This window comes from Tenrec ecaudatus, chromosome 4, assembly GCF_050624435.1.
Source record: "Tenrec ecaudatus isolate mTenEca1 chromosome 4, mTenEca1.hap1, whole genome shotgun sequence".
In the NCBI taxonomy this organism is placed as follows: Eukaryota; Metazoa; Chordata; class Mammalia; order Afrosoricida; family Tenrecidae; genus Tenrec; species Tenrec ecaudatus.
This window is the reverse complement of record NC_134533.1, coordinates 21,231,270-21,255,358: the sequence shown is the minus strand read 5'-3', so window position 1 is coordinate 21,255,358 and position 24,089 is coordinate 21,231,270. Positions and strand designations below refer to the sequence as shown.

General features: G+C 37.5%; 1 protein-coding gene across 1 annotated transcript; it reads left to right on the top strand.

Annotated features, from left to right (window-relative positions):
* The first annotated feature begins 23,132 nt into the window (after positions 1–23,132).
* On the top strand, positions 23,133–24,089 carry LOC142445746 (olfactory receptor 4C11-like). Its single transcript, XM_075547671.1, has one exon. It carries the CDS (start codon positions 23,163–23,165, stop codon positions 24,087–24,089), a length of 927 nt encoding a protein of 308 aa, XP_075403786.1. The 5' UTR covers positions 23,133–23,162.

Here is a 24,089-nt window from a genome sequence, read left to right as displayed (position 1 = left end):
TTTTTAAAAAGTTGTTGTCAAGGCTTTTAATCAAGAGTTCTTTCCATTTCACTTGAGATTAGGGTCTTTGTTGCTTTATTTTTACCTGAGAATCTGAAAGTCTGCTGAGGTTATGAGTTCTATTAATTGACTGTTAACATTCCTTTTTTGATGATTGAAAGCCCCTTATAATCTGGGAATAAGAAAGATGCCAGTGTATCTGTTTCCATTTCCGGAGCAGTCTCTGGAGCATCATCTGTTCTGGATTTTATCAGATATTTATTTCAAAATCTCTTACAATTAACAAACCTCCTATTTTTTATAGTACCTGGAAATGCAATGGTGGTTCCAATTATTTTTCAAAGGACAGAACATTAAAGTCATTTTTCTTAACCGGTATCAGTGTTCACCTGTTGTTAGGTGCCATCACGTCCCTTTCTGACTCATAATGACCTTTGCACAACAGAATGAAATACTACCTTCTGGTGTGCCATCTTCACAACTGTTATTTTTGAGCCCCATGTTGCAGCCACTGTTAATCCATCTCATTCAAGTTCTTACTCCTTTTTTACTGCCCCCTCTACCAGGTATGATGTCTTTTCCCTGGGATTGGTCTCTCCTGACAACATGTCCAGAGTACATAAGATGAAATTTTGCCATTCTTATTTCCAAAGCACCTTCTGGAAGTACTTTTTCCAAGACAGGCTTATTTGTTCTTTTGTTAGTCCATGGTACTTCCAAAATACTTTACTGACAGTATAATTTAAATACATTGATTTCTTTTATCTTCCTTATTCAATGTCCAATCTTTATATTCATAAAGTAACTGAAAATGCCATGGTTCAGTTAAGGCAAACCCTAACCCTTAAAATAGCATCCTTGCTTTGTAATACTTTAAAGAGATCTTGTGTAACAGATTTTTCATATAAAATGAATCTAATTTTGTGACTGCTGCTTCCATGAGCATTGGTTGTGGATCCAAGCAAGAGGAAATCATTGATAACTTCATATTTTCTCCATTTATCATAATGTTACATATTAGCTCAGTTGTGAGCATGTTTGTTTTCTTTACATGAATGTATAACCCATCTTCAAAGTCTAAAATCCCTAATCTTTGTCCACAGTACTTCAAGCCTTCCACATTTTCAGCAAGCAAAGTTGTGTCACTTGAATATTGAATAAGCCTTCCTCCACACGTTAGGCCTCATTCTTTTTATCATAGTCTAAATGTTCTGATCATATGCTTAGAACAAGTATGGTGAGAGGATACAACCTTAATGTATACATTTCTTACTTTTGAATCATGCAGTATTTCTGATGATGTGAGCTTTCTTGAATGGGTAATATCTCGGTTCTTGGATTCACACAAGAAAAAATTCATTCTGAAGCCTGGTTTTGTAATTTAAGGGAGTTTTTTCCCAGCACCATAAATTATGTGGATTCCTGCCCCTCCCCCGAAAAGAATTTGTTCCAAAGGACGACATTGACTCTGCAGCTATGGGAGATGGACATATTTGATCAGAGCACACGGGAGCAGATGAAGGGGCAGGAGGAGAGAGTGGAGCACAGCCTGGCCCACCAGGCCGTGATGATGATGTTCCTGAGTAGAGCAGCCAGTCCACAGAGAGAACAACATGGCTGGCCCCACTATGAGACATGATGCCCCTCAGTGACTAAGGGCGATACAGGGGACAGCACCGGAGACACAGTGTGGGAATTGCACCTGACCTGATCCCACCACACCGAGGCAAATCACTGGGGGAGTGCAGCGGAACAGCAAGGGAATGGAGTGGCAAGGTCCCCAGGGAATGCTGAAAGTGGACTTCAGAGCCAGGGCGTGGTGCCCCAACAGACTGGACTGGAAAACGCTCCTAAGGGCCAGCAAACAATCCCTGAACTAACTACAAGCTTTTCTCTTGTGAACTGTTTTATTCTGTTCTTTGTCAGTGGTTTGTTTTTGTTGTTTTGTTGTCTGGTTGTATACTGTTGCTTTGTTTTCCTCTGTCTAGTTTTCGTGCATGTTAGTGACTCCACAGGTCTGTCTGAATAGGACAGGCTGGATGAACTATCTGGAGGAAAAACAACGGGACCGACAGTTTTGTGGGGACTTGGGGTGGGGGGGTAGGGGGGGTAAGGAAGTGGTGTTAACAAACCCAGGGACAAGGGAAAAACATGGGACCCCAAATGGTAGAGAAGTGGGAGTGGCAGGCCTGGTGGGAAATGATCAAGGGTAAGGTTGCTTAGAGAAGAGGTATACTCTAGCCCAGGTGGCGATGAAGCATGGTAGTAGGGCAGGAGGAAAGTCAAGGGAGATGGAGGAAAGAGCTAGGAGTCAAAGGGCATTCATGGAGGTCTAGACAAAGACATGTACATGCAAATATATATAGGAGGATGGGGAAATAGATCTATGTGTCTATATTTATAGGTCAAGTATTAAGGTGGCGGAAGGACCTTGGGCCTCTACTCAAACACTCCCTCAATGCATGAATACCTTCTTTTATTAAATTGGAACTCTATGATGCTCACTCTCCCGACACAACGGCTGGAGCCAAAGTGTGTGAACAAGTAAATGTGGTGAAGAAAGCTGATGGTGCCCGGCTATCAAAAGAGATAGTGACTGGGGTCTTAAAGGCTTGAAGATAAACAAGCGGCCATCTAGCTCAGAAGCAACAAAGTCCACATGGAAGAACACACCAGCCTGAGTGAGCGAGTGGTCCCAAAGGGATCAGTTACCAGGCATCAAAGAACAAAAAATCATATCATTGACTGCACACCTCCATGATAGGATCGCTGAAGACAAATGGGTGCATAAGCAAATGTGGTGAAGAAAGCTGATGGTGCCCGGCTATCAAAAGAGATAGTGTCTGGGGTCTTAAAGGCTTGAAGGTGAACAAGCGGCCATCTAGCTCAGAAGCAAATAAGCCCACATGGAAGAAGCACACCGGCCAGTGCGATCACGAGGTGCCCAAGGGACCAGGTATAAGGCATCATGCAAAAAAAAAAAAAAAGATGTAAGTGTGTGTATGTATGTGTATATATGTGTATATGTATATATGTATGTATATATATGTATATATATATCATATTAAATGAAGGGGGAAGTGCAGAGTGGAGACCCAAGGCCCAAGTGTCGACCAATGGAGATCCCCTCATAGAGGGGTTTAGGAGAGGAGATGGGTTAATTAGGGTGTGAGGTAGTATCGATGAAGAACACAGCTTTCCCCCGGATCCTGGATGCTTCCTCCCCCCAACTACCATGATCCGAATTCTACCTTGCAGGGCTGGATAGGACAGAGGCTGTACACTGGTGCATATGAGGGTTGGAGGTACAGGGAATCCAGGGTGGATGATACCTTCAGGACCAAGGGTGTGAGGGACGATGCTGGGAGAGTGGAGGGTGAGTGGGTTGGAAAGGGGGAACTGATTACAAGGATCCACATGTGACCTCTTCCCTGGGAGAGGGACAGCAGAGAAGGGGGGAAGGGAGACTCCGGATAGGGCAAGATATGACAAAACAACGATGTATAAATTACCAAGGGCACATGAGGGAGGGGGGAATGGGGAGGGAGGAGGGGAAAAAAAGAGGACCTGATGCAAGGGGCTTAAGTGGAGAGCAAATGCCTTGAGAATGATTGGGGCAGGGAATGTATGGATGTGCTTTATACAATTGATGTATGTATATGTATGGATTGTGGTAAGAGTTGTATGAGTCCCTAATAAAATGTAAAAGAAGAAAAGAGAAAAAAATGATTAGGGCAAAGAATGTACAGATGTGCTTTATACAATTGATGTATGTATATATATGAACTGTGAAAAGAATTGTATGAGCCCCAATAAATTGTTAAAAATTAAAAAAAAAAAAAAAAGAAGGATGGCTGAAGTTACAGGTCTTACAGTCTCAAAAGAGTATCCATTATTTCACAGAAACATGCCAAAGCACACTCATGAGCCACTCTGGAGCCCACAACTGAACACAGGGAACCACATTGGACTGCATGCAACAAGTGGTGACCTGAGACCAGAGAGGAGAAAACCTCTCTGACCTACCACTGGTCAGGAATAGGGGTCAAAGAGATTGGCAGGAAAAGGGTAAACGTGACTGCCTCCCCACCACCAGGGTATTTTAAACTATGGCTAGGTGGGCGTGGTCAAAGGTCATAGTTGTTCCCATTGGCTGAATCAAGCCCACCTGGGCCTATGTTGAGGCATCCATGTGTAACACCCACCTGTCTCAGGGGCCTCAATTGTAGCATGCCCAGTTTAGGTCTTTATGGGTGGCTAATGACTGCCTGATTCTCCTTCTCAACTTCATGTAGGGGGAGTTTGCTGACATGGGAGGGACAACCCTCCATCTCTGTCTGGCACCCTAGCAATGGGAATGACCCAACATGGGAAGAAACAACTACAAACATCTCTTAATACTTTTAAGCTGGATTTATGGTATATGGATCTAGTACTGGGAAGTTGCCAGAAAATGAAAATGAATGAAAAATCCATTTGAAAAGTTGTCTCTAATGTATTTAAGTTTGCTAAAAACATTTCTGCATATTGACATGCACTCTGACTGAGGTCATACGGAAATTTCAAAGGGAACCAGAAGTCTTGAATGTGAGGCTGGAGTGCTTCCCATGATCTGAATGACAGACAGAGGAGAAGAGTGTGTTTAAGGAGCTCTGAAGGCAGAGAGGTGGCTTGAACTCATGGATGTCAAAAAGGTAAGAAGGCCTGAGTCATGGTCCTTAACTAGCTAGGATTCTGACTATAGAAACGGCATATAATGTCTTCATAGAATCTCTTATGCTGATGAGGCAATAGGAAGTTGGTAGTTGGAGCCATTTTTAATAACTTAATAGTAGGACTCAGATCCAAAGTTCTTGCCAAGAAACCACTGCTGCTAGCAGTTATCACTGGGGAGTTGACCAAAAAAAAAAAGCCTGTTTGTATGGAAGAAAGTTTGGCAACAAACATTCTGAGTAATTAAGGAATTGCATCAGCCTTAGAGACCAAGAGACCAAGTGAGAAGTCACTGACCACCTCTTGCTGTCTTACCTTTGGGAATACACTTTCTCTTTCTCTGCCTTATGTGCCAGGGGCAGTTCTAGGCAACCTGAAAGCAGTGCTGATCATAAAAATACACCGTTCTCATTGCTCTAATTTAGCTCCTAGCCTCAAGAAATTGCACCCCAGAGAAATACTTGGCATATGTATATCAGCATCCATACAAAATTAGGAACTAGAATTAAGGTGAAAATATCTTTGATTACAGTCTTTCAGACCTTTTCACGTTATGAAATTTCTTATAGGCTAAGATGCCTGCAGACTGAGTCTTCCATTAAAATGATACAGGAACAGAATCGGGAATTTTTGAGCTGTGCAGTAAATCAATAAAACTGTTCAGGTACATCTCATTATCACTTTCCAAACAGGAGACTTTCTCTTGCTTGGTGAGACGTCCGAAACCATCTGTATCATATTCTAGGAAAGAAAGAACTGTGTGGAATCACACACAGCTGGACAATGTGTTCGCTATCATGCCTCGCCTAGCCTCTGCAAGTCCTCCTTAGTCATTTGCTTCAAAAAATTCTGAAATACAGTTGGAATACAAGTGTTGTGGCAGATGGAAACATTTTATAGATATATTTCTGATTAATAAAAACTTAATTGAATACCCCAAGCTCAAAGACCACAAATCTTAATAATATTTAAAAAATACAAGAAAGGATTTTGGTCATTTTTCTTTTACATAGGACGCCAGTGTCTTTTAGTATTTTTTAAATTGTATTTTAAATATGACACAGATCAAATGGTTAGGAGTTGACATTTTTAGAGCATGAATATGTAGAGTCAGTCTGTTTTGAGGATTATAGATTACCCATGCCCCTAGTTAATAAAAAAATAGAATATTCTGTTTAATCCCAACCCCACCCACTTATCATGTGGAAGTTTTTAGGGGTGCTTACAATATTCAAATCTTCTCCTTTCTTTGACAAATAGTTAGGTTGCATTTCTTGTACTGTTTGTGGAACTATGGTATTATCTTGGAAACTAAATCTTACACCATTCTGCAATTTAGTTTTTCAGAGAAAGATCAATGGTCAGTTATCAAAAGAAGAAATATGGACTCTGTTGTTTTTGTGACATGCCATCCAGTGGGTTTCGAGTCATAGCAAGCTTATGGACAACAGAATAAAACACTGTCTGACTCTGTGCTTTCCTCACAATTGTTATGTGTGAGGTCACCATTGGGGTCCCTGTGTCGATCCATCTTGTTAAAGGTTTTCCTCTTTTTTGTAGACCCTGTATTTTAGCAAGCATGATGTCCTTTTCCAGGGACTGGTTCAACCTGACAAATGTACGGATTACATGAGAAGAAGTCTCATCATGCCTGTGTAAAGAACATTTTGACTATAAGTATTTTTCAAAATCAGAGTTGTTCTTTTGGAAGTATATGGCATAAACAACCAGGGCCACTAAGATGGTTTATGCAAGGATGGCCTTTAATTAGGCAAATAGGTTACATCTGAAAAGATGTTTAGATAATAGCAGATAGTCACCAAAGGCTGCCTGCTTTCATTCCTTAGTAGATCACATTTCACACTGCATCATGAAAGGCATCACACTCTAGTATGGAAACAATCTGTCATTGTCAATGCTCCATTTGGTATCATTAGCCAATGCTATGGATCCTAAGCATTCTTAAGTCACATCAGTGAAAAGAATTTCTAGAAAAGTGTGTGTGTCCCAAGCCTTCTCTTCACTTCTATTTGCTTTGTTTTTCAAGTAGTTCTTTTAGTATACATTCACAGAACATTTCCTTATTTCATTTACCATTATGTAGGGAACTTATCAGAAAAGGTAATTACAGGTTCAGACTCTCAAAAGTCTCTGCCATTGAGTCGATTCTAATTCATAGTGACTCTGCAGGACAGGATAGAACTGCCTCTTTGTGTCTCGGGGACACTAAATTTTTCAGGAGTAGAAAGCCTTGTCTTTCTCCTGAGGAGTAGCATAGAGTTTTGAACTACCAACCTTGCCTGAAGAATAAACAATATCCTACTATGGTTCCTCAATCACAAATAATTACTTAAATTAGCTTTTTTCAATTTTACTTGATTTATTCATTCAATTGCTAAAAAAAGATTAGCAGCTACATATTATAGGCTACTGTTCACTAAATACTTGCTATAATAGATATGGTGGTGAACAAGACAGTCTCAATCCTTATTTAATTAAATGTTTAAAATTGAGTGGAACCTGCTAAATTTAAGGAATGGAAGTAGATTTTTGCTGTCTTTTAGATATTTTTCTATTTTATGTTTGTCTATTTATTGATCACTTTAATAAATAATTACATAGGTAAAACTCAGACAATAGTGTTTATGCTGGAACCTTTTTATCCACAAGATTCAATCTTTGCTGAAATTATCCAGCTTTGGCTTCCATTCACGGGCTTCAAACTGATTCAAACCAGTTTAATCTTGGTTAGCAATCAGAAATGTGAACAGATCTGACATTTTAAAATAAAATTCATTTCATGCTTCCAATGGAACATGAAAAATTATGGATCCAACTCAGAATTAGAGACTTGAAAGGGGTGTAATAGTTTGGTGTTTTGGATTATGGGATTAATCCACTTTGGATTATGGTGGAGACCAACACACTTTCAGATTAGTGTGTCTACCACCATCTTTAAGATGGGTACTATAATGCATATACGACTATAATGTATATACGACCCTCATTTTCTAAGATGGAGATTAAGTTTCTATTAGGAATGCCACTCATCATTGTTCCTCCTTCTGAATAGTGTTCCACATAAACCACTTTAAAAATTTTGTCTCTTCATCAGGAATAACTGAACTGGGATGACACTGTTCAAAGTCATGGCTCTCAATCACTAATCTCTCATGATTTCACTCAAGATTCTTTGAACATGATTATTGAGTACCTTTGGAGATTATTTTTCTTCTTTATTCCCCAGTGTTTTAAATGTTGACGTAACCTTACATTTTATTACATGGTGCGTGTAACCAGTGCCTTAATGTCTTTTCCTTGAGTGACCTCCTCCATTTCCATGCTTTCTACTAGCTTATTAAATAAGCATTGCTAAATCTAGTTCTTCAGCCCTGACTTTACCTTAACAAACAAGAATAGACACCTGAATATCAACTTGATTTCATTACTTTGTTATTAATTTTAAACTCTTCATTTGACATAATTTTTCTAAGCTATTTTGTATATATTTCATCATCATGATTTTCTAGTACCGATTTCCAGTTGAGGTGAGTACATGGAAAATGGACAGAAGGAAGACAAACCGTGGAAGGAAACATGCATTGTACATAAGCAATTACTGAACTTTCATTATATGCAACCTGGACAAGCTACTTATTTTATCTGAATTTCAACTTTCTATCATGAAATGTCATTGAAATGGCATCGTTTAAAGTCATGGACTATTTATGTGAATTAAGAGGTAATCAAAAAATCTAGTATATAAACATGTATTCAATGTACATATTTAATGGTAAATTTCATTAAAGTGTATATTTGTTATATTATTTTTAACTTCTATAGGTATATAACTCACATATCATACAATTAAATGGTTTATATATATTTAATATAATTTTGAAGTCTTCACTGCTATCAATTTTTTATCATTTCCTTCATTCTTGTTCCCATTATTATTAGCTCCCTATTAACACTGCCATATCCTGAATAATTATTAATCTAGTTGCTAAATCTATGGATTACCTATGATGGATTTCATATACAGAAAATTATGCCACCCAAAACCAACAAAATAAATCAGAGAAAAATCTTAATCCAAAAGAAAGTTGAAAACAATAAAAACTAGACATTGAAATGAGTCAAGAGGAAAAACAAGTGATTCTGATTACATGTTCAATTTTTACCTACCTACATCTGCAACAATCTACTTTTTAATGCGCTCTATCTGATGGCAACACTATTCACATCCTCAGCCAATTGAACCCAGAGACTCTTCATGGAGTCTCCGAAACTCGATTTTAGACTTTCACTGTCATCCATAGCCTTTTGAACATTAGGTGCTCAGAATTTAAGCTCTAATGCAATTCTTCATACTGATCTTATTGCTGGATTTTATTATTTACAAACTTAGAATCACACATGTTGATGTGTTCTACACATTACTTAGATGCTGTTTGTTTCCAGGAAAGCTTTTAAGACTCCATATGTTATTCTTCTGATATTCAGGCACCATCTAATTTAGTCATTACACTTTGCTCCAGCACCTATATCTTCCATCATTACTGCATGGGGGCACATTGTAAGAACTAATTATTTTTAGACTGTGATTCATAATTTTGAGCTCAAAATCCATGTGTATAGCTAAAGTTTTTATATATCCCTTTATACACTTTAAATGGAGGATTATCAGTTGGTGGAGAAGTAATTTAAGTAACTTCCATGAGACACTGGTTATTCTAATAATGATATATATCACTAATGAAATCAATGATATAGATATTTCAATGCTTTGGGGAAAAGAACATACATGTATAGAAGAGTGTTTAGATAAATCACAAAGTATCTTCACTTATGCAGGGTAAAAATTTAAGTAACTTCACACTGTTTTCAGAAAGCAATGCGGAGAGAGAGTGTAAGATGGCAGGCAATCAAGTAGCACAAATGGCAAGGACTCTGTAGGGAACAGCACAAAAAATGAATTAACTGAGATATTCTAAACCTCCAGGCCACAGGATTCCCAGCATAATGAAAAGGAGATATAAATATACTAAAATTAGAAATTAGCGATGTCTACATACTAGAATCCCCTTGGTAATTTCCCCATGGCACTCGCTGACAGAGCACAGATTCCCAGGTGTATGGATTGAGTTATTAGTAGGGCGTGAGGGGCACAGGAGAGGCAGGAACATAAATCTAAGGGAGCAGGCTGGGTAGATTAAAATAGAAATTGCTCTAAACCTCCACCCAGGCCAGAATAACCCAGGAAGACACCACAGACCAGGATCCCCAATGCATGGGACAAGTCAGCCTACGGAGCTACACAAAAGTGAGTTATCAGGGCCACTGAGAACAGGCACAACTGGAGGAAAAAAGCCCAGGGAACTGCAACCCCACCTGGAAAATCCAATCCCTCTTCCTGAGGTGAAGAACGGCACAACCCCTGATTGCAAGACACCCTAAAAGAACAAGATCTTAAAAATATGGCCACTCTGGGGATTTATTTTGTTTACTTTTCATACTTCCTTTGATTGTAGACATCAAACATCTGGTTCATGAACAAAGTATGAGCATAACAAAGCAGGAAGAAACCGCCAGAAAAAAACAAGCAGCAACATTTACAAGTGAAACAGGTTTTATAAATTTAGGTTTGAGACAGAGTCCTAGGGGCACAGAGGCTGCCTAGAGCCCACAAAACTAGCTAGTGAGTACACCAAGCCTCCCACAAAAAATCACTGACCCTCTGAGTAGGTCATTGCTTTATTCCACCTTTCTAGACCAAAAGGTCAGGGATAGGAATAGACCCTTCTCCCACCCCCACTTAGCCACTCCCACCATCTGAAAATAGCAAACTCCATCCCCTTTGACCTGATTCACCAGAGGTCTCTCTTTTCAAAATAATTAAATTGAATGACAAGAATACAGGACTTGCAGGCACACCAGATACCTAAATAATTCCCCTATCCTTAATCTCCACCATACTCTGACACCCTACACCATCACAAGGAAGTAAAACAATATATTACAAACACTGTCTTAAACTGTGCAATAGGTGGCTGCTCCAAATAGTCCACTCACCCCATCAACACCCTGCAGGGCAAAGTGTGGGACCAAGTAGCTCACTGTGCTAGTATTGTTGTTGTTCTGTGTTCTCACAGTCCTATACTCCACCCTCCCCCACCTCATTAGAAAGTTGTGCATTGTCTTAAAACGAGAATTTCCACATTTGCAACTATACATAAGGACAGGGGGAAATTATATATATATTAGGATATGAATAGCTGAAACTATTCTTGCATTAACATTTTTTTTTCTTGCTAGCAAATAATAGTACCCATTTTTCCATCACTGTAAATCAGGCATTTGGGGGACCTACTATGTCTTCCTTTAACCTACCCAAACCACTACCTGATTCCTCCCATTTTTTTAAACTTTACCTATTGTTTATTTCACCCCTCCCACTTTCTGAACACTCTCCTAGTACCTAATCTAACACTCTCCCCAGATACTTAATACAAACTGTCCATCAGCCCTCTTCTATACCACATAACAGAGTTAACCACACCCATAGAGCACCACCTACTTAAAACCCCTAATAGGGACTCCAAGATGTCAAGGAAACAACAGAAGATATGTGTGCACACTAAAAACAAACAAAGAGAGAGAGAAATTAAATGAAGAATACTTTGAAGGTGATAAGGTTGTTTTATAAAATAATTTAAATACACAGCTTTGAAAAAATCTGCTTTTGTTTTTGCATACCTCCTTTTATTTACTCTCCATTACACTTAATACATTTGCCAAATCTGTGATTCCTTTCTTAGAAAAACTTATGAACCGTATCTGTTTGGATAGTAGACAGAATCTCCCTAATTTTTTAACCTATTCTAAGACATCAAATCACTGTCCTTTCATGTCGCTCTGCATTTACAGAAACAAAAATGGAATTGCACAGAGTGAGGTCTGGTGTGTAATGTCATGAAGCAAGAGAGACATGTTTTATGCCAAAAATTGGCATATTAAGATGACTGTGATCACGTGCGCTGTTGTGGTGGCGAAACCAGTCCCCTACCTGCCTCAAATCAGGCCTTTTTGTCTCACACTGTTACATACAGAACCTCTAAATAGAAAGTTTGATGAGCAGTCTGACCTGGTATAACAAACTCCAAATGCACTACCCTTCTTACATCAACAAACAAATGAGCATTTTTTTGGAGTGGGGCACCCCATTTTATCACTAAATCCACTGAATGCTAATGGACTGAATGTACCAATAAAGAGACAGGGAGATGCAGAATGGGAAAGAAAAGAAAATCCACCAATATGTTGCCTACAATAAACACACCTCACAAACAAAGACATGAATGATTAAAAATCAGAGGCTGGACAAACGTATACCAAGCAATCAGCAAACAAAAGAAAGCAGGGGTAGCCATATTAATCTCCAAGAAGACAGATATCTGTGAAACACCATAATTAGAGATAAGAACAGACACTTCAGAATGATATAAGAAACAGTAGCTCAACAACCCATAACTGTAATATAGGTATGCACCCAATGAGAGGCCCTCAACATAGGTCAATCAAATCCTCACAAAACTGAAAAAGGATAAAGACTTGTCAGCAATAATAGCAGGGGGCTTTCACACACCACTGTCAAGGAAAGACAGAATGTCAAGAAAAATCTCAACAAAGACTAAAAAAACTCAATTACACAATCATTAAAAATGACTAGTAGAGATATAGAGTGTGTTATCAGACAAAAAAACACTATACATTCTCCAACACACATGGAACAGTCTCCTTAATAGACCACATACTAGGGCACAAATCATGGCTCAACAAATTAAAAACAACTGAGATTTCACAATTATTCCTTTCAGGCCACAATGTGATATAATTAGAAATCAACAATAAAACAAGCAGAAATATAAAGAAGAACACTTGAAGGTTGAACAGCAAAATACTGAAAAAAATGTCTGGGTAATAAGACAAATAGAGGAAGAAATTTTTTTAATTCCTTGAGAAAATGCGAATCATAACATTACATATCAAAACTTTTGAAATATAGTAAAAGCAGTAACTAGAGGTCAATTTATAGCTATCAACACACACATGCAAAAAGAGGAGATATCTAAAATCAACACCCTCGTACAACATCTCCAAGATCTGGAATAAGGACAGTGACATAATCCCTCCAATAAGGAAGGAAAGAGATCACAAGGATCAAAGCAAAAATAAATGATATGGGGGAAAAAGGGGGTGGGGGAAATCAACAAGACAATCAACTGGTTCTTTGAAAAGATTAACAAAATAGAGATTATTGGCCAACTTAGCAAAAGTTAATAAAGAGAAAAAAAAAAGCAAAACTCAGAATAAGAGATGAAATGGTGACATTACAACAGATCCAATGGAAATAAAAGAATAACACGTTAATATGAAAAACTGTACTCAATCAAATTTGTCAATCTAGGATAAATTGATGGATAAAATATTTAAAATTTAACATACCCATAACAACGAAGAAATAGAGCAAGTCATTAAGAAACTATCAAACAAAAACAGCCTAAAACCAAATGGTTTCACAGAGACTTCTAACAAATATTCAAAGAAGATTTGAAACCAATATTATACAAATTCTTCCAGAATATAAGAAGAGACAACAAACTCCCAAACCCATTTGATGAAGCCAGAGTAATACTGATAACCAAACCAGTCAAGCACCCCACAAAGATCGACAATTATAGGCCAATATCCCTCATGAACATTGATGCTCAAATCCTCAACAAAATCCTGGGTGATAGACAACAGCAGTATATCAAATATATACTTCATCAAATGAGATTCATTCCAGGTATAAAGGGATATTTCATATTTGAAAAACTATCAATTTAAACCCCAACATAACAAGGTAAGAAATAAAAATCACATCATCATATCAATAGATGCAGAAAAGGCATTTCACAATATTCAACATCTATTTTTGTTTAAAACAGTCATCCAAAATAGGAATAAAAGGAAAAACCCTCACTATATAAAAGCCATATATGAGAAACCAACAGTCAACATCATGCTCAATGGGGAAAGCTAGAAACATTCCCATTGAAAACAGGTACCAGGCAAGGATGCCCTGTCACCACTCTTATTCAACATTTTGCTGGAACTTTTAGCTAGAGCCATCGACAATGAAAAGACATTAAGGGAATACAAATAAGCAAAGAAGTGAAAGTCTTGCTATTTGCAAATGATATGATCCTATATAGAGAAAACTCAAGTCTCCAGAGAAACCTTGTTGGAAACAATCAAGTTATTCAGAAAGGTAGGAGGATACAAAGTTAATAACCAGACATCAATCTTATTCCTTTATGCCAAGGAAGAGATCTGAAAAAAAGAAAATTATCAATACAATTTACAATAGCCACACAAAAAATGAAATACTTAAGAATAAACTAAACTAAAGAAACAAACTATACAGAGAAAACTATGGAATATAACTACAAGAAATTAAAAAGGGTCTACATAAATGGAAGAATAGCCCATGTCCATCGATAGGCAGACTTAATATCGTGAAAATGACAATACTACCTAAAACAATTTATAGATACATGAAATACCTATTCAAATCCCAAATATGTTTTTAACGAAATGGAAAAACCAGTTACCAATTACTTATGGGCAGAGAAAAGACACATGATAAGCAAAGAACTTCTTAAAACAAAGAACCACGTAGGCAACCTAACATGAACTGACCTATAAACCTACAACATAGCCACAGTAGTCTAACCAGCCTGGTACTGGAACAATGAGATATGCATAGACCAATGAATCAGAACAGAAAATACAAACATATATACTTCAGCCGACAGGCATTTAATCTCTGACCAAGAACTTAGAAATGTCCAGTGGGAGAAAGACAGCCTCTTCAACAAATAGTGTTGGACAAACTGGATTTCCATATGCAGAAGAATGAAGAATGAAACAATATCCATTCCTTTTCCCATGCACAAAAATGAACTCAAGATGGATTAAAGACCTGAATGGAAGCCCCAAAACTCTCAAGAAGATCAATGAGAAGGCTGGAACTAATTTAAAAGCCCTATTATAGGGCATACTTATATTGCCAAGCATAATGTGGAAGCACATTCAGCAGAAGATAAGATATATGATTGGAACATGCTAAAATTACATCATTTTGGACACCAAAAGACTTCAGTAGGAGAGTGAGATGAGAGCCTACAGATTGGGAAAGAAAATTCTCAATGAGAGATCAGACAAAGGACTAATTACCCAAATACACACAACTGTACAACAACCAAATAAGAAAATAACAAGAGACCCAACTGAAAAAAGGTGGGGGGATATTAACAGTTTACCAAAAATGAAGTACAAATGGCTAACGAACACATGAAAACATGTTTACAATCACTAGCCATGAGAGAGATGCAAATTAAAACCACAATGAGATACCACTTTACACCCACAATACTAGCCCAAATGTAAAAACAAAACATAAAAAACCAACCAAATGCTGGGAAGGATGTGCAGAGATTGGACCTTGTATACATTGCTGGTGCACTTGTAAATACATACAGCCTCTGTGGAAAATGATATGGTGATACTTCAAGCAAATGGAAATTAAAATCCCATATGATATAGCAAATTCACTGTAAGGGATATAGCCTAAAGAAATAAGACAATATGAGTGTGCTCTCCCATGTTCATAGCAGCACAAATCACAGTAATGAGAACCTGGAAGCTGCCCAAATACTCAACAGTTGAATAATGGATAAAGAAACACACACAATGGATTATTATGCATCCCAAAAAAACTGCAGTGAAAGCATGAAACACTGCATTACTTGAAAGGACCTGGAAATCATTTTGCTGAGTGAAGAAAATCAATCACAAAATGACAAGTATTTTATGAGTCCACTACTATAAGAAGAAACACCAATTAAACAAGTTTTAGGAATCAATTCCTGGACAAAGACAAGAAGGCTACCTACCGGCCATGAACTATACATCATCTTCCTGTGCACACTACAAAATAGCCAACATGAAGGAGGAGGCCCCATAGGCAAGAGTCTTGAATGGACAATATCAGGCAGAGACCAATGTAATCTAGAGTCTGCTGGGTCAAACTTGAAGCTTGGACAGTTGGCTTCCCTGTAGACAGACCCTGAAATTGTTCTAGATGTAAGATGCTCTTACTTCTTTCCTGACAAAAATTTCTTCCCTGGCTTTTAAAATATTGATGGGGGTCTTTTTTCTTACTAATTATTTGTATTTTTATCTTTATATTATTATTTTATCCTTACCACTTTATTTTGCTTTTGTTTTTATTGTTTCTGTTGGGTTTCCCACTTAGTGATACACAGAAGTTGATGAATAATGATAACATATGCACGGGTTGATAAGGGCTGTAGGGTTGGGGTGTGGGTGATGGGGTGTGGGTGAGGGGCGTGGGTGAGGGGCGTGGGTGAGGAGATTTCAGGAGTAAACAATGAAGGCTAGCTGTGGGGAAGGAGCACTGGAACTGATTTTGATTACACAACTCATTTTAAAGGTGATTTAATCATATCAGAATTGGGGGGTATGCTCCACATTGATTGTGTTAATGATTGTACAGTTCCGCTTCATATGACTGAATGATTGATCTATTGTAAGATATATGGCGTAAGTGCCAATAAAACTATTAACAAAAAATAAATGAGTGTTAGACACAAGGAACATTTCAAACATGCTCATTCACTAAGGCAAACCTATAGCTGCAGCACTAAGACCGATCACAAAAAGCAAAGAAAGTATGAAAATAGGAAGAATATGGTAGTCATTATGACTATATGAAAGTATTTTCATAATGTATGAAAATAGGAAGAATAGAGTAGTCATTACAGGCCAGTTATTTGTTGTTGTCAGGTCCTATCCAATCAATTACATCTCATTGAAATCCTATGTACAACAGAATGAAACACCAATTGGCCCAGCACCATCCTCACAATTGAACTCATGTTTGAGCCTATTGGCCTATTGCTACATCCACCGTGTTAATCATTTGGCAAAGACCTTCCTCTTTTTCTCTGTCCCTCCTCTTTACCAAGCATGATGTCTTTCTCCTAGAACTGATTTCTCCTGACAACATTCCAAAGCATGAGATAAAGTCTTGCTATTTTTGCATATAAAGTGTATTCTGGCTATCCTTCCTCCAAGACAGATTTGTTCGTTTTTTTGTTTTGTTTTTTTTTACAATCCATGTTCTTTCAATATCTTCATCGGTACCATAATTCAAATGTGTCTGTCTATTTTCATTTGGTCTTCCTTACTCTGTGTCCAACTTCCACACGTAGACGAGGCAGTTGATTTACTCGAGTTAGGTGTCCTCAAAGTAGCATCCTTGCTTTTCAACACTTTTCTTTAAAAAATTATGAAGCAGATTTATCCAATACAGTGTGTCTCTAGTGTATAGACAGTTGCTTCCATAGGCATTGCTTATTGATCCAAGCAAGGTGAAATCCTTAAAAATGTCTAGCTTTTCTCAGTTTCTCATGATGTTACCTAATTATCAGTTGTGAAGATTTCAATTTTGTTTACATTGAGTTGTATTTCATATAACCACCTCTCTGGGTATTTGCCCAGCATTCATTTTGAATGTGCATTATGTGTGGATAAAATCATGATACAAATCTTTCCTGATTTTAAACCATGTAGTGTACCCGTATTCTATTTGCTCAACTGCCTCTTGATCCTTGTGCAAGTCCACGGGAGCACAAAGAACTGTTCTGGACGGTGTATTCTTCTCAAGGCTTTCCATAGTTTGAATGGATAAACATGCATAGTTTGTATGAAAACACTTTGATCCAAAGTCATCCTTTCTTCAATGTTTGTCCTTAATGAAGGCCCTTCTGGTTCATAGGCTCTGAACACTGTATCTACTATGTAGCTCCATAATTCTTTTCTTTCTCTGTCTGATAAAATTTAAAAAGAGCAACGATTAAATATTAAAACTGGATAGATATTAGTGGAAATCAACTTGATGGCAGCCAACAATGACTTGCTCTTCTGATAGTCTAAATAGACAAATAAAAAGTTAATTTATTACCACACTGAGGGTTGTGCTGAATAGCGAGGGGGAGAAGACGTTAGGGACTAATACGCTGTAGAATGATATGCCCTATGTCATTATGTGTTTATTCCCTCTGGGGTACAGAGAGGAAATTTTTTTCATTTCCAGTATGCTACGAGTAGCCTTATGTATAAAAGGAAAAGACAGATGTGATAGTAAATGGACAGCCTTCAAACAAGTAAGTTACCCATTATCTTTATCATTATGAACTCTGAGCTTACCAAATAATCAAATATTATATTGTAATATATTTCCATATTCTTTCTGACTATCTTGATCTCACTTGATCTGCAGAAGCAACAGAAATAAAATTTAAAATGAACCTTTATAAAAATGTTACTGTTAAATTAGGAAACAGTTTAAATAAAATATAAGCTTTTTTAATATCAATCTTTTAAAATTTGGAACCTTTAAAATTATTTAAATGATTTCATTATTCATGAGGCAAATGTTTATGTACCAAATCATTGGTTTTACATTCAACAATTCATAAACATTTTGTTTCAACTCACCCATTGCTATACCTTCAGTGTACTTATCTTTTACTCTGCTTTCTCCCTGTGTTTTCTACTTCTGTTCCTCCTTCTTTCCTCCACCTCTGAACTTCATCATTGTTAAATGCTGCCCTTCTTCTCTTAAATGGCTGATAACTCTGCCATAGAGGAGAATTCAGGTCCTGAGGGTGACTAAGGGCTATAGTTTGAAGGCGTCCCACCTATCTCTTCCTAACCAGTATGCCTTGGCAATTTTTTTTTCAAAAAAAATATATATCCTTTGGATTCAACAAAGATTCTAAACATCTGTTATGCGAAAGTCATCATTATTGTGTGGGCAGAGATGAAGCCTATCGCTGCTTGAGCTGGCAGATGGGGAAACATTTGCCGATGCTTTTGTTTTATGGTAGCAATGAAATCCTTACTGAGAACTACAAGCACTAGAAAGTTAAATGAGATTGTGTCTGGTTAGAAATTAGATAAAAAATTGAATGGGGGTGGTGATCTTGGTAAAATTTTTGGAAAATGCCAGATATTCTATCTCCATGAGATGCATGGACCAGAATATTATATAACACTGCTTTCAACATGAAATAGAAAAAAAAAATGTGCTTTTCAGTTCACCCTCTTCTGTAATTCATTCTCAAAAGCTGAATAAAGGTTTGTTACAGAAACGTTCAAATAAAGAGGCTGCAAACTATGTAAAGGAGGTGAAGGATAGTTTTCTCTACATGTGGAAAAGGGAGTTCTTGAAACTATTTTGCTAAAACTCATCCCTTCCCTTGATATTAATCCCTATTTCACTCCTTTTCTCTTGCTATTATACCCACCATTTTGGTTCCATAAGACTCCTCTTCTCTGATAAAAGTTAAAAAGAAATATTAAATAGTAGTATCAATATTCAGGGCAGCTATATATAGGAAGCATAATAATACACATTGAGTTTTATGACAACGTCTTTCTTCTCAGGTCAGATTTTTTCCAGGTCTCTTTGTCAGATATCAGGAGGCATGGGATTCAGTAACACAGAGTGAGGACCTCACAGAAGGTGAACTTTTGTATTTTTAAATTGGACTTCTGAGCGTCAAAGCCTGTAGCTACTTGTTGACATACTCTTACACATCTGGGTTTCCAGGAGTCAACAGCAACTTAATGATAGATAACAATGAAGGTCAACTATTCATGTACATGAAGCCAAATGCTTAAGATGATCATCTTAGTTGGTGGTTTGTCTAGAGTCCGACATGGCAATGTGGTATGATGAAAAATACATTATATTCTAATATGGTTTATACAGCGAATTCATTAATTTATTTTAAACATGCCTCTCATCTGAACTTTATAAATGTGGAGTATATTTGTCTGCCTTTTATTCAATTAATGGTAGAAGGCCCTGCATAATTAATGGAGTGAATGTACTTTATAATCACAATAGCAGTAATTAGACACATTATATGGTTTATAATAATATATGAAAAGTATATATATATTAATGTGTTTTAAAAGCAGAGAATGTTCTGTTTGAAAACATTTATTGAGTACACATTACACAAGGCTTTTGGTATGAACTGATACATAATATAATTCTTAAAACAGTGTTCTAAGAGTCTTACTCCTTGAAGTAAGCAAAAACACCCCCATCCAAATAATTGTATTGCAAGTAACAATATGTTATGTTACAAAGACAGCATGTGGAAAACAGGAGAATTTCCACTACCACAGGGCCTTTAGTAAAGGGAAACCACAGACAGTAAAAGATGCGAAATATTAACAACAATATATAATTGATCAAAGATTCAGGAAGGAGGGAGGGTAGGGAGTGAGGGGATAAAAGAGGAGGTTATACCAAGGGCTCATTAGAGAGAAAATATTTGGGAAATGATGATGGAACATATATGTACAAATATGCTTGATATCACTGATGTACAGAATGTTGTAAGATCCCCCAGTACAATGATTTGTTAATAATATAAATAAATAAATAAAAATTAAAAACAAAAGAAAAAAGTTTCAGCACTGGAAATCGAGGAACAGAAACTCAGAAACAGGAGCAGTTGTGCACATTCTATAGGGTCACAATGAGTCTCAATCCACTCAATGGAAATGGGAACAGACGATTCTCTATGATTGGTTAAGGAGTCATGAGAAGGAGGAAGCAAGCGACAATGGAAAGGATCCCAAGAAGAAAGGAGACAGCAAGGTGTGTTTTGAGATATTGTCCTTCCTCATTTTTATTATTTGCCTTCTATACTATTTCATGATAAATTTCCCATCTGACATGTTACTCCTGTGTTCCTATTGAACTTTAATATGTTTTTTAGTATCCACAGAATTCAATGAATAGTTAATTTTGGAACTGTTTTGTGCTACTCTGTACCATGATATCTTAAAACTGATTTAAAAATCCCTTTGTGCAAAGAACAAAGCAAATTGCACTAGAGCTTAGAGAAAATGTATCTGAGTGATATGAACAAAGACATGATTGAAATAACCAGGTTTGCTCTTAATAAGTATGAGTAGAAATGGACTCTTTAGACCTTTGTTTGCTGTGTTGGGGCTTTAGGCCATTTGGGAATTCGTTTTCTTTGTTATTGTAATGAACTGTCTTTGAGTACAGAATTTTATAAACCAGTCTCTTGAGTTGTGAAAGAGATTTAACAAAGCAGCAAGTAAACAGAGGTGTAGGTTAGCAGGAAGAGAGCAAGATGCTTGCCTTTTCATATGGAAATTACCTAGGTCACAAGAAACATATGCTGAGGAGAAGGTGTTTTTTTACAGGAGCAGCGCTGTTCCCTGGAGCCTGTACCTATCTTCCTTTGGCTGCTTCTCTGCTTTGCTCCAGAAACATGGGCATTTTAGACACTTAGATAATACAAACTCTACTGGGGTTTACAGTTATGCGCTGCTTCTGCACCAGCTGCCTGGTAGCCTGGTGATAACCTCAAACTCACTGCCACAGATCTCAGACATCTAAGCCAAAAACTTGAATGATCAGACAAGAACCCATTAAGCCATCACCTCCCACATGTAAATTTGGAAATGTAACTTCAAGAACTCTGAGTTTTCTATCTGGTACTTTTCAACCACATAGAATATCACACACTACATGCCATACAGTCGATTCTGACTCACTGTGTCCTTAGAGTATTGCCCCGTGGGTTCCAAGATCGTAACTCTTTTCAAAAGCAGAAAGTTCCATCTTCCCTTTGCTGAGAGGCTTGTAGTGTAAACGGCTGACCTTGGAGTCAGCAACCCTCTTTGAGAGGCCTTGTTCCAAACCCACTGCCATCTAGTCCATTGCAATCCCTAGCGGCCCTCTAGAACAGAGGAGAACTGCTCCATAGAGCTCCCAAGACTGTGGACCTTCAAGGAAGCAGGCGGCCTCATGTTTCCTTGGTGGAGCAGCTAGTGAGGTTCAACATCAGATATTTTGGTGATCAGCTGAGCATTGGAACCCTTGTACTACCAAAGGTTGTAGGTAATTTAAGAACAATTATCAAAGAACATTTATCTTTATTCGCATGTGTTACACACTAAAGACCATTAAAATGTTAAGTAAAAATTACATGACTTAGAGGCCAATAAAAATTTATATGGATCCCTGGTGGCAAAGTGGACTAAGTATTGGGTTCCTAGGTGGTTCAAACTCACCAACTGCTCGTGGGATTCATATGTGTCACTTGGCTTCTAAACATGTACAACCTTGGAAACCCTGGGAACATTGTGCTCTGTCTTGTAGAATCACTGTGCGATGCTATCCACTGGCCAGCAGTGTGGATGCATCAAAACCGACTCCACAACAAAGGAAGAGAGTTTCTTACTGTCATTTTCAAACTGGAAAAATTGGGAGAGCGTGTTTAGGAAATCACTGGGCCATATCCTATTTGATGGTCTTTCAGTGGTGCAAAAGGTGTGTGCTCAACTACTAATCTAAAGGTTGACATTACATTTACCAAGCACCACCAGGGAAGAAAGGCCTGATGAGACATTTCCTTGAAAATTGTCATGAGGGGAACCCCATAAGTTGTTCTGTTTAGCAACACAAGGGGTCTCCATGAGTTGGAATGGCAACTCTTTTGGAGGTTTTTGGGTTCTTGTCTTATTATAGATTTATAAGTAATATTCTTGAATATAAATATGAGTCACTAATATATATGCAATGTTAAATATTTGTATAAGTGAGGCATTTTTATGAAGAAGGAAATGCCATAATGTATGATTTGATATTTATAACATTAAAATCAAAAAAACAAATATATAAACTTAGTGATAAACTGTGCTAAACATAGGGTCAAATGTCCACTGAATATGAATTTTTAAAGGCAAAAAATAAATTGGAACCATATATTCAGATTTTTAAAATAAATAACTTAATTTAAGAAGAACACAAAAATATGACAATTAGCACAGTGTTGCCTTTGAAGAGTGATCTAGAAAGGAATCTTTCATAAGCTATTTGAAACTTTCAATGCCAAAATAAATAAAAATTAAAAAAAAGAAACTTTCAATGCCAAAATAAAAAAAATTTAAAAAAAGAAACTTTCAATGCCAAAATTTAAAAAAAATTAAAAAAAAAAAAAGAAACTTTCAATGCCCCTATAAAGTGGTCCTTAAAAACTGAGGCACAAGTTGACGTGACTTATTAATAGACCACAGCTAGATTCTCCCTATTAAGGACTATTCATTTTGCTCAAAATATTTCATAATATTGCATAGCATCACAAAATAGCTTGGTTAAAGTATTCGACAATTTCATAGCACTGTAAACCGATTTCTGTAATTTCTCTTTCAGATAAAATATTTCACACGTATAACTTCTTCTCATTCATGAAATCATGCTGCTGAATAATAATGTGACTGAATTCATTCTGCTTGGCTTGACACAGGATCCTGCTAAGAAGAAAATCATATTTGTCCTCTTCTTGTTTTTCTACTTGGGCACATTGGTGGGTAACGTGCTGATAATTATTACTATCAAGACCAGCCGAACACTTGGGAGTCCCATGTACTTCTTCCTTTTCTACTTATCCTTGTCTGATACCTGCTTCTCTACTTCCATAGCCCCTAGAACGATTGTGGATGCCCTTTTGAAGAACAGCACCATCTCTTTCAATGAGTGCATTCTCCAGGTATTTTCATTCCATTTCTTTGGCTGTCTGGAGATCTTCATTCTCATCCTCATGGCTGCTGATCGCTATGTGGCCATCTGTAAGCCCCTGCACTACACGACCATCATGAGCAGGAGGGTTTGCAGTATATTGGTAGCTGTCGCCTGGGTCGGGTCCTGTGTGCATTCCTCAGTGCAGATTATTTTGGCTTTGAGTTTACCTTTCTGTGGTCCCAATGTGATTGATCACTATGTATGTGACTTGCAGCCCTTGTTGAAACTCGCCTGTGCAGACACCTATGTGATCAACCTCCTCTTGGTTTCCAATAGCGGGGCCATTTGCACAGTGAGTTTTGTCATGCTGATGTTCTCCTATGTTATCATCTTGCATTCTCTGAGAAATCACAGTGCTGAAGGGAGGAAAAAAGCCCTCTCCACGTGCACCTCCCATATCATCGTGGTCATCCTGTTCTTTGGGCCTTGCATATTTATATACACACGCCCTGCGACCACCTTCTCCATGGATAAGATGATAGCCGTGTTCTATACCATTGCAACTCCTTTGCTCAATCCTCTGATTTATACGCTAAGAAATGCAGAGGTGAAAAATGCCATGAGGAATTTGTGGAGCAAGAAACTGATCTCAGCATACTGA

Coding starts and splice junctions, on each gene's coding strand:
- LOC142445746 (XM_075547671.1), top strand. CDS start 23,163: ATGCTGCTGAATAATAATGTGACTGAATTCATTCTGCTTGGCTTGACA.